Source organism: Corythoichthys intestinalis, unplaced genomic scaffold (genome assembly GCF_030265065.1).
Source record: "Corythoichthys intestinalis isolate RoL2023-P3 unplaced genomic scaffold, ASM3026506v1 HiC_scaffold_23, whole genome shotgun sequence".
In the NCBI taxonomy this organism is placed as follows: Eukaryota; Metazoa; Chordata; class Actinopteri; order Syngnathiformes; family Syngnathidae; genus Corythoichthys; species Corythoichthys intestinalis.
Genome location: NW_026651592.1, coordinates 6094801 through 6110618, shown reverse-complemented (window position 1 = coordinate 6110618; position 15818 = coordinate 6094801). Strand labels below are relative to the sequence as shown.

At 39.4% G+C, this 15818-nt stretch overlaps 2 protein-coding genes across 4 annotated transcripts in view; one reads left to right on the top strand and one right to left on the bottom strand.

Annotated features, from left to right (window-relative positions):
* The window catches only part of LOC130911128 (post-GPI attachment to proteins factor 2-like), a 16897-nt gene extending 15206 nt beyond the window's left edge, over positions 1–1691 (bottom strand). For both annotated transcript variants that reach the window (XM_057828857.1, XM_057828859.1), the window contains exon 1: positions 1193–1691. The gene's annotated coding sequence lies outside the window, so the exon portion shown is untranslated. The remainder of the gene's footprint in view (positions 1–1192) is intronic.
* On the top strand, positions 1433–15818 carry LOC130911127 (neuronal acetylcholine receptor subunit alpha-10-like). Of its 2 annotated transcripts, none has more exons than XM_057828856.1 (5): positions 1433–1632; positions 3993–4111; positions 4248–4402; positions 7693–8225; positions 12018–15818. In XM_057828856.1, the coding sequence occupies exons 1-5, from the start codon at positions 1572–1574 to the stop codon at positions 12650–12652; spliced, it is 1503 nt and encodes a 500-aa protein (XP_057684839.1). In that variant the 5' UTR covers positions 1433–1571; the 3' UTR covers positions 12653–15818. The 2 variants fall into 2 exon arrangements, with proteins under 2 accessions (XP_057684839.1, XP_057684838.1); XM_057828855.1 differs by having other exon boundaries at positions 3993–4138.

Below are 15818 nucleotides of genomic sequence, written 5' to 3'. Positions count from 1 at the left end.
CAGTTTCTTTTAAAGAGGAGTGCAAGAGCAGAAACTGCTTTTTCGGTCTTGTCTGTGTTTTCCGCATTATATTTGTGGTTAAATCCAAATTAAAGGATTGAACCTTTATGTTCTATGCTCTATGTGTTTGATAATTGTAATAATGCCTGTAGTTCTTTCAGAAAGTATTAGCAGAATATGCTTTTTTGAGCATAAAAATCAACTAAAATTGAATATATATTTTTTATATCTATATTTCAATGAAATAATTGTGCTGTTAAAACAATTTCATTGTTGGCTAAATGTGAACAGATTACAGATAACTACATGACAAAATGATGTTTGTGTAACGTAAAATTCACAGGTGTACAGTGGCGCCTCCAGAAATTTTTCATAGGGGTGGCCAGATGGGGCCACTTAAAATTTTGGGGTGGCCAAAACTAAAAGCCATAATTTCAGGTTTTCATTATATTATTGCAGTAAAAAGGTCAGGGGAAAACTATCAGAAAGACTTAAGGACACGGCTACTGATATACTTTGGTGTATTGTGTAATATTTGATGTTACTAATGATTTAATGTGCATCGTCCATAACTGTCCAGTCAACATTTTGAGTTCCACAACTATTCTGTTTTATTGTGTTATGTATATATTAGGCATAAGGTGTACATTTAACAAAACCAAATCATTACTGGGGAAAAGCAGGTGCTGGCAGATTTGCATTTGGGATGAAATGCATAACTGATGCTGCAACAATCTATCGATATACTGGCAAGCGGGGTGGCCAGTGGGGTGGCCAACAAATTTGTAGGGGTGGCCGTGGCCACCCCTGGCCACCCCCTGGGGGCGCCACTGCAGGTGTAGTAAAAAGGAAATATTTATAATGATGTAACATGATTTTGTTATGTACAATATTCATGTTGGCATAACATGATTTTATTGTGTGCAACTGATATCCATTTTTTTTTTTTTTTTTTTTTTTTTTTTTTAATGTAAATCCAAAGATTTATTTTTCAGTGTTACTACGGGCAGGTACGGGATGGGTACACCTTGATTTGGTTGCCAGCTGGCACAAAAACACACAATTATGTAAATCAAACATCAGGAAGAAGTAATATTTAACATTAAACACCAAGTTGTGAAAAGGGTTTAGTGTCCACTTAAATGAAACCACTCAACACAGCTGTGAAAGTGTACCTAATGTAGTGACCTACTTGATATGGCGTCCGTTGCGTGCAAGAGCCGAAGACGACAAAAGCGTGAGTAGGCTCACATACATGATGCGCACAAAATAGCATGAATATATTGTCACCCACTGATTGAGCTTTTCCAGTCGGGAATGAAGAATGTGGGGGTTTTTTGGGGTGGGTGTCTGTCGGGGAGAGGGAAGATGTTAACCGTGGTACTGAAGCTAATGATGACAACAATGACGTCAGTACAGCGCGCCGCCTCCCACAAATGCAGAGGATGGAGCGCAGAACGATAAAGAATGTTGAATTTTAATCTAGTTTGTCTTTTCGTCACATTATAGTGAAATATTAGAGTTTTTTGTGTTAAATGCTCGTTGGTTTGGGGTAGATCTCTTTTAGCGGCATGAAAGGATCGGAAATGCAAAGTTTATTGTGCATGTTGTTTTTTGCTTCAGTGTTGCCAGGTAAGAATATTTCCCCCTCCCTTACATTTAATTTACTAAAAAATTCTAGCATTTTTTAAATCTTTTTTTTTTCAGTAGGCTATATATTATATGTATAATACTATCGATTATTTGTTGTTATTGTAATTTCAGTTAAAACAAACTATTACATTTTTGTGTTATTTAAAAAAACAATAATACATGAAGAACACTGTTTTTATGAATTTATTTTTGACAGGTTAACATTTTAAAACCGTGCAACATTTAGAATTGTTTTTATAATTTCCAAGTAAAGATTCAACCGCACCCCAATATTGAACTTTTGAATTGTGTATTTTATTGCTTATTATTTTATGTTTAACATTAATTTTTCAAAATAGTATTTTATAGACTGGGTGTCATGTTTTAAGATGTTGTCATTATGTAAACATGTTTTATTATTTGTTGTTTTTTTAAACATATTTGTATTTTTATTACTTTTTTACTTTACAAAATTTTATATTACATACACATGCTGATTCCATTCATTAAGATTGTTTTTAATACTTTAACACCTCATATGCAATATATGTAAATATTAACATATTATATATATGTGCATTCCAATCAAGTTTTATTGGTTACTTTTTACATGCATTATAAGATTGTTTAATTTTTTACAGGGAAAAATGGTTTTGCATGACTGACATGTTGGTTTTTTGTACATTTCATTATCATGCTGCTTTTTTTTTTTTTTTTTTTAATGAAAAACGGCCTCACAGCGTCCAGATGTGCAGGGATTTCACTGCCATCATAATCCTTCCTGTGTTGACCTTGTTAACCAAGTTTTAAAAAAAAAAAAAACATGTGCTAGCAACATAACAACACAAAATGCAATTAAATAACTTCTTCATCGACCCAAAATGTCTTCAAGTATGTTCCTTTTCCTGCCTCTGGTGTTTGTGTGTGTCTTACCAACATTTTACACTCACATGTTTAATTGATGGAAGTAGATGCAGATTTGGGTCAGAATCAACAACAAGGGGTGAGCCATCATGAAGTGATCTCGGCTCACCATCTGCCACATCCAAAGCACAGGATTCACTTAACTGCTGATAGTTTAAATGTTGTGTCATATGCAGGGGTGAAAGTGGACCAGAACGATCAGGAACGCAGTTCCGGTATAAGAATCAGGGCCAGAACGCAGTTCCGGTATAAGATTCAGGGTCGCAATGCTGTTCCGGTACTCAGTGCTTTGATTCCAAAAATATGACGGCAACTGTCAAAACGCTATGTAATTTACAAAAAAAAAAAAAAAAGCATGGAGGTTTCCCCAGCTGCTGCAGTTATCTGAGGCTGACAACGATGAGTCACATCAATATGTGAATGCACGCAGCAAAGCAAAACACCTGGACTCATTTTTCTGTTCAATTGGCTGACATACTGACATGTGATCAGCAGAGATAGTTAGCTCGGATTGGTTCAAATGTGCATGTTTTCTGGAACAGCAAAAAAAAAAAAAAAGTTTGTTGAATTGGTGCGACAAAAAAGGGCAATGCAACATAACATGGATCAAATCTTTAAGAGCAAGGAAAGAGTTGAGGAGGCTTATTTATCATATTTAGTTTTATTTACTCTGATGGGGAGGTTCAGAACATCTTAGCTGTCAATGTGCACTTTGGACAGATATTTGTTCATTTATGTTAAGCTACTTATTCATTTCCTTATGATTTAAAAAAGTCAATGTTTGTGCGATCTTCAAAATATATTCCCTTTCACGTTGCATAATATAAGTAATTTGTATTTACCGGTATTTTTCTGAATGTATGTTACTTGTTTGTTATTAAAAAAATAAACAAAAAGTAAATGTTTACATTAACTTCAATTTTAATATACAGTACATCCAATGTTCTTAAGAAGTTAAAATAGATATTTAGAATTTAGTAAGTGAGGAAATGAGGGAAAATAAAAATTAGGAGATGGAGATGGGGGTTATTGCCGTTTTTGTTTACTTTTATTTTGCAAATCATTGACAAAAATACAATTTTGAATGAAAATCAGTTTTTGTATGTGTTATAGAAATAACTGCTAAAACAGTTTTCCCTGCATTTCAGTAGTTTAAGAGGTTTGAAAAAAATCTGGCTCCGTGGCGACCTGCACGTCGGGGAGTTCCGGCAAGAAATTCTAGCCACTTTCACCCCTGGTCATATGAGAGAGAGGTTAATCAATTTGGCAAAGCAAGGCAAACTAATTGTATTTTTATTATAGCTACATAAAATGCTAATAAGCTATGTAAAACGGACATAAATGCAGAGTAGACTTCAAGAAATGTGTGCATCCTGGTAACCAATGCTTGAATGTGCATTCATTCCATTTGATATTGATGTCTCCTATGTCCACAGTCTCCTGGTGCGCACACGGCAGGTTCGCCCAGAAGCTCCTTAATGATCTCTTTGACAACTACACCAGCGCTCTAAGGCCGGTAGAGGACACAGATGCCATCCTGAACGTCACCCTGCAGGTCACACTCTCGCAAATCATCGACATGGTAAAATACAAACTAACTCATACGCTGCCAGCTATTCCTAGTTGAAATGGAACGGATGTCCAACAAGGTTAAATTATAATTCATTACAAATAGTTTGGATCCTTTACAGGATGAACGAAACCAAATACTGACAGCCTATTTGTGGATACGACGAGTGTGGCTGGATGCTCATCTCAAATGGAGTAAGGAAGACTATGATGGACTCGATACCATCCGTATACCTAGCAGTTATGTATGGAAACCCGATATAGTCCTATATAACAAGTAGGTCGGACTGGTGTCGAGTTACCATTGTATGATAATTAGCTTTTTTTTTTTTTTTTTTTTTTTGAAGACATTATGTACAGGAGAGTCCAGACCTCTTTTTTATGCCTCAGTAAATGGGCACAGTTTATATGAAATCGATTTTTGAAACTTGACTTTATTTGCCTTGACTTTACTGGAAATGCATAAAATATAAAGTGGTATGAAAATGTATCTGAACCTTTTGGAATTTCTTACATTTCTGTATAAAGTCACTGTCAAATGTGATCTGATCTTTGTCAAAATCACACAGATGAAAAAACAGTGTCTGCTTTATTTAAAACCACCCAAACATTTATTGTTTTTCATATTTTAATGAGGATAGTATGCAAACAATGACAGAAGGGGGGAAAATAAGTCAGTGAACCATCACATTTAACGTGTATTTTGTTCTTCTAAAACCATTCTGAATTAAAGTTACTTCTGTGTTTTGGATTATTGTCTTGTTGCGGCATCCATCCTGGTTTTAGTCCTAACCCTAAGCCTTCCTGCAAAACATCCTGACAAACTTTTGAATTCATTCTTCCATTACTGATTGCAAGTTGTCCAGGCCCTGAGGCAGCAAAACAGTCCCAAATCATGATGCTTCATCCACAATGCTTCACGGTGGAGATGAGGTGTTAATGTTGGTGAGCTGTTGAATTTTGCCTCCACACATGACGTTGTGTGTTACTCCCAAACGAGTCAACTTTGGTTTTAACCAGTCCACAAAATATTTTGCCAAAACTTCCGTGGAGTATCCAAGTGCCTAATGCGAACATTAGACAGCAGTGGCTTCCTCCGTGGAGTCCTCTCATGAACACTATTCTCTGACAGTTTTACATATAGGTGATGTGTGCACAGAGATATTGGACTGTGCCAGTGATTTCTGTAAGTCTTTAGCAGACACTCTAGGGTTCCTTTTTACCTCTCTGAGTATTCTGTGCTGAACTCTTAGCGTCATCTTTGGTGGACGGCCACTCCTTGGGAGAGATGCAACAGTTTCAAACTCTCTCCATTTGTAAACAACTTCTCTGACTGTCGATTGATAAACATCCAGACTTTTATAGGTTTTGTATCCTTTCACAGCTTTATACAAATCAACATTCCTTGATCACAGGTCTTCAGACAGCTCTTTTGACCGAGCCATGATGCACATCAGACAATGCTTCTCATCAAGACAATTCTTACCAGGAGTGTGTTTTATATTGGGCAGGGCAGCTTTATACCACTCATCAGTGATTGGGTACACACCTGACTTAAAGGGTATGTCATGCCCTGGGAAAATGTTAATATTCCATCATTTATCCATAAACGCATGCCTTTTGTATTCATATCATGCCACTTCGTGTAATTACACACAAGAAAATGAGAGAAATTTGGCTCGATTGCCAAGCTAAAACGACCGGCGCCCGAGATCTGGCAGATTGTGTGCGTGACGTCACGACAAGTGAAGAGAGTGCCACCGGCCACTAGGGGGGCAGCGCCTGTCTGCATCAATATAATTCCTTCTAGTGAGGGGAGAATTAGGGGTGTTTTGAGCTGTTTATGCTGATGCATTGTGTTCGTCCTGCACATATTCCAGGTTCCCTCATGAAGAAACACCCCTCGTTGTCAATAAAAGAGAATTCAGAATTGACAGTGAGGGGTGTTTCTTCAACAAGAAAAAGGCTCAGTGCTTTAATACTGAATGGCGGCGATGATGGCAGACAATTTCGTTTCAGCGACGAATCCGACGTAGAAGGACGTAACGAATGTTCATCTAATGGTGACGAGGAGAGTTACGAAGCTTTAATCGGTGTTTTAGGTTACCAATTTGAGCCCAAACGAACGCCAATGCAGCGTAATGAAACGGTCATTGAGGGAAGCAAAGACACTGATGAAACATCGGCAGCAGATCGTGTGGGAAACACCAATGATTTGTTTTGCATTTCTTTTTGTGAAGCTGATACACCGTGACTGCAAAATAAAGGAATGCATAGAATAATTATCATTTATTGCGCTATCATAGCTTTTCGCTCTGCCAACAGGCATAAATATGAATGGGATCAGAGGATTTGTTCTATATATTTTACGAACGATAATTTATACATGTGTCCAGTCCTGTATCCAATGCGTGACATTTTTTTATTATAAAAGAATACTCACTCTGGCCATTTCGAGCTTGGCTGCTCCCCTCCTTTGCTTAGCCTTAGCCTCCTTTGCCACTCATCGTCCTCTTTCTTGATATCTCGGGACATTTAGGTCGCTGCGCGTGTATGGTCGGCACCGCATCTCCTTTGAGCAGCAATCTTTTGGAAAAATCCAATTTCATTTGTCCATAGTTCGAGAAGCTTTCAGGTGGAAAATGCGCACCACAGAAAAGCGTGCCGGAGGCTGTGTCTAGAAAATTAGCCCTCTTTACACGGATTAACTTCACCCATTGTCTGCGTAGTCCAGCTTTTTTTTTTCGCATTCGGGAACTCATGGATACTATATTCCGATAAATAACTATTTGTACACCACATAGCACAGCAGTTTTGAACCATTTTTGTGATGTTTTGGTCAAACAAACCCCAACGCTACTCTCTCGTCGTTAAAAAACAATGGCACCTGGCTCCGCCTCGACTGTCAATCACTTGTCGTGACGTCCCCGCCCCATTCGGCTGTTTCCGGAACACTTTCGGGAATGTTCGTCATTTTCGATCTATTTTCGATAATTGCTCATTAATGTGATTGATTTTTTTGTTAACTTTATCAATATTTGTTATCTTGGCACATAACGGTTCTATTGATGTCTCAGACCCCCTTTGCCGCTACATGCCCTTTAAATTGTTTGGTAAAAATTGGTTTCAATTGCTCTTTAAGTCTCCTTAGGCAGAGTGTTCACGTACTTATTTTTTCCACTTCTGTCATTTTTTGCATGCTATCCTCATTGAAATATGAAAACCTATATATGTTTGGGCGGTTTTAGATCGAGCAGACACTGTTTTTACATCTGTGTGATTTTGACAAAGATTAGATCACATTTGATGGTGATTTTATGCAGAAATGTGAGAAATTCCAAAAGGTTCAGACACTTTTTCATACCACTGTACATAGAATAATTGGTGTACTTGTGTCTTTTCGGACGTCTATTTACGCCAAAGAGTTCTCCAGTTCAGGCAATAAACATTTTGAGGACTGACAGTAGCCTCGGAATAAAAATTTTAGTACTCTGGTTCCTGCGCAACCCTCCAGAATTAACACAATCCAATCCATTCCTACTTATGAGGTATGTTTCTGCCTTTCAGTGCCGACGATCACTTCACAGGCCCCATGGACACCAACGTGGTAATCAGCCATGATGGCCAGATCATGTGGGACTCGCCGGCAATTACCAAAAGCTCTTGCAAGGTGGATGTGTCCTTTTTTCCCTTTGATGCACAGCAATGCAGGTTCACCTATGGCTCATGGACCTACAATGGCAACCAGCTGGATATCCTTAACGCCATGGAGAGTGCCGATCTGGCAGACCTGGTGGACAATGTGGAGTGGGAAGTCCTTGGCATGCCGGCCACCAGGAATGTCATATTGTACGGCTGCTGCGCTGATCCTTACCCTGATGTCACGTACACCTTAAAACTCAAGAGGAGGGCGTCTTTCTATGTCTTCAACCTGCTGATACCGTGTGTGATGATCTCGTTTCTAGCTCCACTGGGCTTCTACCTGCCTGCCGACTCTGGAGAGAAAGTGTCTTTGGGGGTCACCGTTATGCTGGCGTTGACTGTCTTTCAATTGTTGGTTGCGGAGATCATGCCACCCTCGGAGAATGTACCACTGATTGGTAGGGATGCACGATCAGTCTATTACAGATTGTTCAGCCTCTGATCCTATGTCAGAAATATGCAGGTCATAGTGTACCTCACATACAGAAGCACTAGCCAAAGAAAAACTTTGGGTTTGCTTACTAGCTAGGAAGGTTGAAGGTTAGTGTCTTAGGCCAAATGACTACAGGTGTCTAAATGTAATCTTCTATCCTGCACTATGTAAAACAGTTAACAGGGAGCCTAAGGAAAGAAACACACCACACACTCAAGAGCAAGTGCAATATCCCTTAAAAAGTCCACAATATGAAACAACAATTAAAAACAAAGATTTTTTTCCCCAAAACAATATCATCAATCAGGAAATTCCTGTATGAGATGATTGGCTCATGACTGACTGAAGAGCAGGACTTTAAAGTTAGTGTCAACAAGAACAACAACAACCTGAATGGTGACTCGACAGGCCTGCAGCCTTTAAAGGGAACCTCAGACTTAAAGACTTGTAGGCTCTAATAAGCCACAATTGTTCTCTTTTACGAAAATATGTTATCAGAAACACATAAAATATTGCCATTGATTTAAAAATCAATAATATTTAGTACATGTTTTGACCTACGGAGGGCACCATGTTTTAAGCGCGCAATGCATGCTCGGGGTGATGATGTAGATCAGGGGTCCTGAAAGTTTTTCCTGTGAGGACCACATAACTTTTCCCTTCTCTGATGAGGGGCCGGGGTCAGTTTGTAACAGAAAAAGTGTGAAGATTGCAGGAGTGCCTAAACGTAAAAATGTATTGTTTTTCAGAAAGCCACAATCAAATAACCCTTTCTGGATTCTTCGCGGAACAAAAGTAAATAAAATAAAAATAATAATAATATATAATATAATAATAATATATAATAATAACACGATGAATTAAATAGATAATAAACAAATAACCCTCTCTGGGTTCTTCACTGAAAACAGCCAGGAAACAAATAACACTATTAAAAAAAAAAAAAAAAAATCAAAAAGCTCTCTGGTATTGTTCAGGGGGCCTGACCAAATGTGGAGGTGGGCCGCATCTGGTCCGCGGGCCGTAGTTTGGGGACCCCTGATGTAGATTGTCACTGTCACTCGACGAATACTACCGGGTTACTGCAATTTCTTTTCCGCGGTGAGAGGTCCAACACATGCGCTCATCTGCTAAAACCGGCAAGTACATACCGTATTTTTCGGACTATAAGTCGCACCTGAGTATAAGTCGCACCAGCCATAAAATGCCCAACGAAGAGGAAAAAAGCATATATAAGTCGCACCGGAGTATAAGTCGCATTTTTGGGTGAAATTTACTTGAAAAAAATCCAACACATACAACAGATATGTCATCTTGAAAGGCAATTTAAAATAAAAATACAATAGAGAACAACTTGCTGAATAAGTGTACGGTATGATAATGTTAAATGATGCATGAACAACGAAATGCGAAGAAGATATGCATAGAGGAATGGGCCAATATACCAGCAACAGTGTGTGAAAAGCTTGAGAAGGGTTACAGAAAACCTTTGGCCTCCGTTATTGCCAACAAAGGGTACATAACAAAGTATTGAGATGAACTTTTGGTATTGACCAAATACCTATTTTCGACCATGATTTGCAAAAAAAATATTTAAAAATCACACAATGTGATTTTCTGTTAGTTTTTTTCCACATTCTGTCTCTCATGTTTGAGGTTTACCCATGTTGACAATTACAGGCCTCTCTAATATTTTGAAGTGGGAGAACTTGCACATTTGGTGGTTGACTAAATACTTATTTGCCTCACTGTATGTCCGTATTTCCATCTTTCCTTGTGCTTTTTCAAAATCGAAAGAACCACAAAATACTATACATCCCAGGAGCCATTGTGAGGTCAAGAAGTTACCACTGGAACTCGTACTAACATTTATCTTTTAAGAAGTACGTCTTTCTATCCGTGGTTCCCTTTCAGATCATAAATGAACCGAACCTTTAGTTTTGATATCAGTGTGTTGAAAATAAAGGTGACCAAGAATGATGAAGTCGCTATCATCCATAGATCAAACAGGGTTCTCTTCAATAAAGTGTGCCTATGTATGTTGTGTTCAAATTCAGATTTTTACCTTCATCATACAAACATGAGTTCCAACAGGTTCGCAGATTTAAAGGGATCCTCGGTTTTTAAGACAAGTAATTCTTAGAAGATACATGTTCGTATGAGTTATAATAATTTGATATTAAAACCCCTCTTCATGTTTTTGTATTAATAAAGTTTGTAAAATTATTTTAAGTGATAGGTCGCCATTCTTGTTACGTCGCAGTGCGTGACTACACTGGTCCCGTTGCGGAAATTCCAGCATGTCACTCGTTAGCTTTCCCAACATATCGTCAGTTCTACCCTTCCTATTTGAACCAGATCTGAAAAGTGAAAAGAAGGACAGCACTGTCGGTTGTTCACAAGACGAGCTTCAGGGAAAAATGCGTGCAGCAAATACCTGATAAGACAAAAGTTGGGCAAAACTGGTGATGCGAGAGAGTGCTGTTGTGTTGGGAACTCCGGTTGGGAGCGAGAGTGTATGCTGTCCAGTTTTATTAGCAGATATTCAAGGTAAGCATATTGTGTTTTCAAACTTATCCCAATATAATTATGTAGATTGTTAGCATCCAGAGCTGTCGTGTGCTTACAGTACAGGCCAGAGAGCACACCTTGTGTAATCCATGTCTTGTACATTGTAACGCGTGGTAGCTAGGATACGTGTATAAAATTACCAAAAAGGGGAGAAGCTTCCACTTATGCACATTTATTCACAAAAAATAATATTTCCACCTTGACCACTCTTCACTCGGGAGCTCAGCAGTATGCAAACACGCGTTCCCTGACGAACTCCCAACATTGTTGTAAGGTCCACGTCAGTGTCACTGTCGTCACTGTAGCGTGCCATAGTGCGTTAATTATTTTGTATGATTTGGGGGAAACTCCCACGAAGAGTAGTCAACAAAAAAGATAGCAATAGTAATCCAAATCCGCGTTTTTTACTCACTCGGAGATCCAGGAATTAGACTGATCCCATGGCAATGTCGCAGCCGCGATCAGGCCGTCGATTCCACAAAATAGACTGATCCGAACAGTCGCTGTGGGACCGACGAATCAAAAAAATGGACAGATCCGAAACCAATATTGCAGACGCGGTGGGACCGTCGGAGCCAGAAAATAGAAGGATCCCTTACTTGACTGAGGATCCAGGAAAAATGTTCGGCCGCCAGTTGTAACGCGTGGTGGGTAGGATACGTGCATACAGGGACCAAAAAGGGGGAGAAGCTTCCACTTATGCACATTTATTCACTAAAAATAATAATTCCACCTTGACCACTCTCTTCACTCCCCTTGTTTCCATTTGACTGGAAATTGCATCCAAAAGCAGCACATTGTGGCATTTTACTTCGCGAATTTAGGCAGCAATAAGCAATTGTTGAACACGAAAGATACCAATGGCGTCATCACTGCGAGCCCGCAAACCATGGTGCCAACTAACGGTCAAAATATGGACTAAACATGATAAAATATTGCCATTGATTTAACATTTTATGTGTTTCTAACAACATATTTTAGTACAAGAGAACAATTGTGGTTTATTAAAGCCTACATGTATTTAAGTTAGAGGATCACTTTAACATTTTTAGGGGTTAGGATTGTGTTATGTTAGTGTGAAGGTTCCTAAACTGTCTCAATTCAGGGTTTAGGGGTGGAGGGCCGAAACAACAGCATAACCAGTATCAACCAACGTGACATTGCATGCCTTGTCTATCCCCAACAGGCAAGTACTACATAGCCACCATGACCATGATTACTGCCTCCACTGCCTTGACCATTTTCATCATGAATATTCACCACTGCGGCCCAGATGCCAAGCCTGTACCCAAGTGGGCCAAGAAAGTCATCTTGCAGTACATGGCGAGAATGTGCTTTGTTTACGAGGTCGGGGAGAACTGCATGTCTCCACAGTCGGAGAAAAGGGAACCATCAATGGTGAGGAACCGCAACATGAACGGCCTGGCGGGTGCCCGCGGAGCAGATCGGAACTTAGGGATAGAGGGATTTTGCTCCGTGACCACAGAGGAAAGACAAGACTCGGACCCTAGCAACTGCTACGATTCCTGGAAAAATGGAACCTTCGTCGACATGGACTATGACGACTTGTGTGACGCCAAGAGATGTCGGAAAGGTGGCGTGAGTGACGGGGAGCGGTCACACGGGGCCCCCTGCAATGAGAAGCGTCTGATTTTGCCTAACGTGGAATACATCGCCAACTGCTACAGGGAGCAAAAGGCCACTCAGAAGAGAACCGGCGAGTGGAAGAAGGTGGCCAAGGTGCTGGATCGCTTCTTCATGTGGTTGTTCTTTATCATGGTCTTCTTCATGAGTCTTCTTATTATGGGCAAAGCCATCTGACAGATGGCACATTTGTTTAACGGAGTCATCCTCAATGACAGTGCTTTACACAGCGAACTCGTTGTGTGAAACATTGGTATTGATCAATATTTGTTTAACCATTTTTTTTAAAGATAAAAGGAAAAAAATCTCTGTTACCTACCTGAGCCAATTGATGCATATGTCTTTGTTGAAATCAAATATGAAGTAAAAAATATATCAATAAATAAGCTATAAACTTTGGATTCCATGGAATATGGATAATATGATAGATTTGATCAAATGAATATTGATTTCCACTCAAATCTTATTCGTACAAACCTATTTCTTTTAGTCATAATGTGTTATCGAGGAACAGATAGGGGACTTGCCAGATCAAAGAGTTAGATTCATGTGCAAAAAAAAAAAAAAAAAGAATGGAATTGTTTTGTTTGCCGTGCATAAGCAAAGGAATCATTTAGCTTTGTTGTTAATAACAATTGTTTGTTAGAACATTAAAAAAAAAAAAAAAAACTCCCTCTCAACTTGTTTTGAGTGATCCAAATACAGTCAATAAAATTTCTCTACTTAAAGGGATCCTCGATCTTTAAGACAAGTAATTCTTAAAAGATACATGTTAGTATGAGTAATAATAATTTGAAATTAAAACCCCTCTTAAAGGGTATGACAACACCTGGGGAAATGCTAATATTCCATCATTTATCCATAAACGCATGCCTTTTGGATTCATATCATGCCACTTCCTGTACTTACACACATCGCAACACCAAGAAAATGATAGAAATTTGGATCGATTGTCAAGCTAAAACGACCGGTGCCCGAGATCCCGGAAATCTAGCGTATTATGTGCGTGACGTCACAACAAGGAAACACACGGCTCAGTGCTTAGTACTTAATGGCGGCGATAATGGCGCACAATTTTGTTTCTAGTTGCAGCGACGAATCCGACGTAACGAACGTTCTTCTAATGGTGACGAGGAGAGTTATGAACCTTTCTTTGGTGTTTTGGGGTATCAATTTGAGCCCAAACGAAAGCCAATGCAGCCTAATGAAAGGATCATTGAGGGGAGCAATCACACTGATGAAACACCGGCGGCAACAGAAACACCGAATGGTTTGTTTTGCATTTCTTTTTGTGAAGCTGATACACTGTGACCGCAAAATAAAGAAATATATAGAATAATTATCATTTATTGTGCTATCATACATTTTCGCTCTGCCAACAGACACAAATATGAATGGGATTTGAGGATTTGTTGTATATATTTTACGAGCGATAATTTATACATGTGTTCAGTCCAATATCCAATGGGTGCAGGGCCGGCCCAGCCCATTTTGGGGCCTAAGCAAAATAAAGCAAAGGGGCCCATATTTTTGGCCCACCATTTCGTCAGTGTATTGTGAAACCCATACATGCAATCCAACCCATACGTCCATATTTTGTATATTAATCAGATTTTGTTGCACTGCAGACTTCAAACTTCTCACCCCAAATGATTGTCAGTACTTACAGTAGATAGCGCCAAACCTTTTTCCAAAAGAGGAAAGAAAGAAGTTAAGGAAGAATTTGTATTTTTTAAGCTTGTAATCAAGTATCAAAACTCACAAAAGTAAAATAAAGCAAACTGTAGTAAACAAAATAGAATATGAATTAAACAATTGCCAGATTGGGGGCCCCCTAGTGTTCAGGGACCCTAAGCAGCTGCATAGGCTGGGCCGGCTTGAATGCGTGATATGTTTTTTATTATAAACAGGGGTGCACATAATTTTTTTGCCCAGGTTCTCAGAGGAGGACCTGGAGATGTGACTTGGTCCTCATTGAGCTTGAGAGCCGACCCGCCTGATGCGATAAATTTATGACAAGCTTTACTTAGAGCCAATTAACTTTAATTAATTATATTAACAATTAATGCTTGATTAACATCAACTGGCACAACAAAATTGCCATTACTTTGAAGTGAAATGTAAAGAAATAAGAAGCACCAATTCAAAATAAAGGGCATTATGCGGCTCCCACATTAACTCCAAGCCTTTTTAAAAGTGGGATATCCTCCTCATAAGACCTCATTGAACGTGCATGTTTAGCTTTGTAAAATGCGAGCAAAAACACGTTTGTCAGTGCATGTCGCTGTTCATTACCTTTATTCCGCCACTTGTCCATAGGGCGAGTGGGGTCCTGTTTGACATCGATAGTTTGCTTAATTGCCACATGCTCTGTTTTTTTCGTGCTTTTCAAAGTTTGGATGGCTGAAATTCTTTGACCCTACATAAAATGCGCTGCTCTTATCGGCGACATTGGGATTCTCACGGCACATTTTGTACCGCATTTCCGTGCGAGCATCATTTGCTGTAGCCACTTTTCAGCAAAAGTCCTTTTTTTCGGTAGCTCCGGTGACGTCTCTGTCGTCTGTCTGTCTTTTGACGGGGTGGGGGAACACGGAAGTAATTTAGTGATGGCCAAATGAAGCCTCATGAAGCAATGAAGCTTTGCAGCCAATTGGTTTGCACATGTAGCAAAGCTTCATGGTGCTTCATTTACCCTATGGCGCCATCAAGTGGTCTAGAAGCCCAAGAGGTCAACATTGTTAAGAATTCAATGGCTATTTGCTTAAGACAAAGATAAGAATGTGCTTGTGTTAGTAATTTAGTATGTGAACAAAATACAGCAAGTGCTAAGGGTAATTTGTTATTCATTTTTATTTAGAAATAATAGCTTTCCCACAGTGGCTGGCTTTAAACAATTTCTTTTTTTTTTTTTGGAAAATATTTCACCAGCTTTAGAAAATATTCTTTCACAAGGCACAGATGAAGCTGGGGTGCAGAGAAATGTGAGTGCCAGTTTATATAAATTTGGGTAGGTATTCATTTGTGCCTCCCAGTACACTAATGGATTGTTCATTCTGTTGATGTTTGGTTCAGAGAGGTACACACACACACACACACACACACACTCACATTTATATTAAAGTAGTTTTTCTACCTTACCTTATTGAAAGCAATCAAATCAAAATGTTCCCATACAGGGGAGGATCGCTCTTTTCGCGCAGGTTCCATCGCAAGCAAAGGACAAGGCTCATGCGCAGCCCATCCCTCCTCCCGCCGCCCAGCAAAGGAGCCATCGTCCCCCCCCGGGACCCCGGGTGGTCCCCTGGGCCACCCGCGCGCCCATCAACCGGCCTTCAGGGAT

What these genes read in the sequence shown, in the direction of transcription:
- LOC130911127 (XM_057828855.1), top strand. Translation starts at nt 1,572, where the DNA reads ATGAAAGGATCGGAAATGCAAAGTTTATTGTGCATGTTGTTTTTTGCT. An exon ending in TTTTGCTTCAGTGTTGCCAG is followed by an intron (nt 1,633 to 3,992) that starts GTAAGAATATTT and finishes CTATGTCCACAG; the next exon opens with TCTCCTGGTGCGCACACGGC. An exon ending in GGAGAATGTACCACTGATTG is followed by an intron (nt 8,226 to 12,017) that starts GTAGGGATGCAC and finishes TATCCCCAACAG; the next exon opens with GCAAGTACTACATAGCCACC.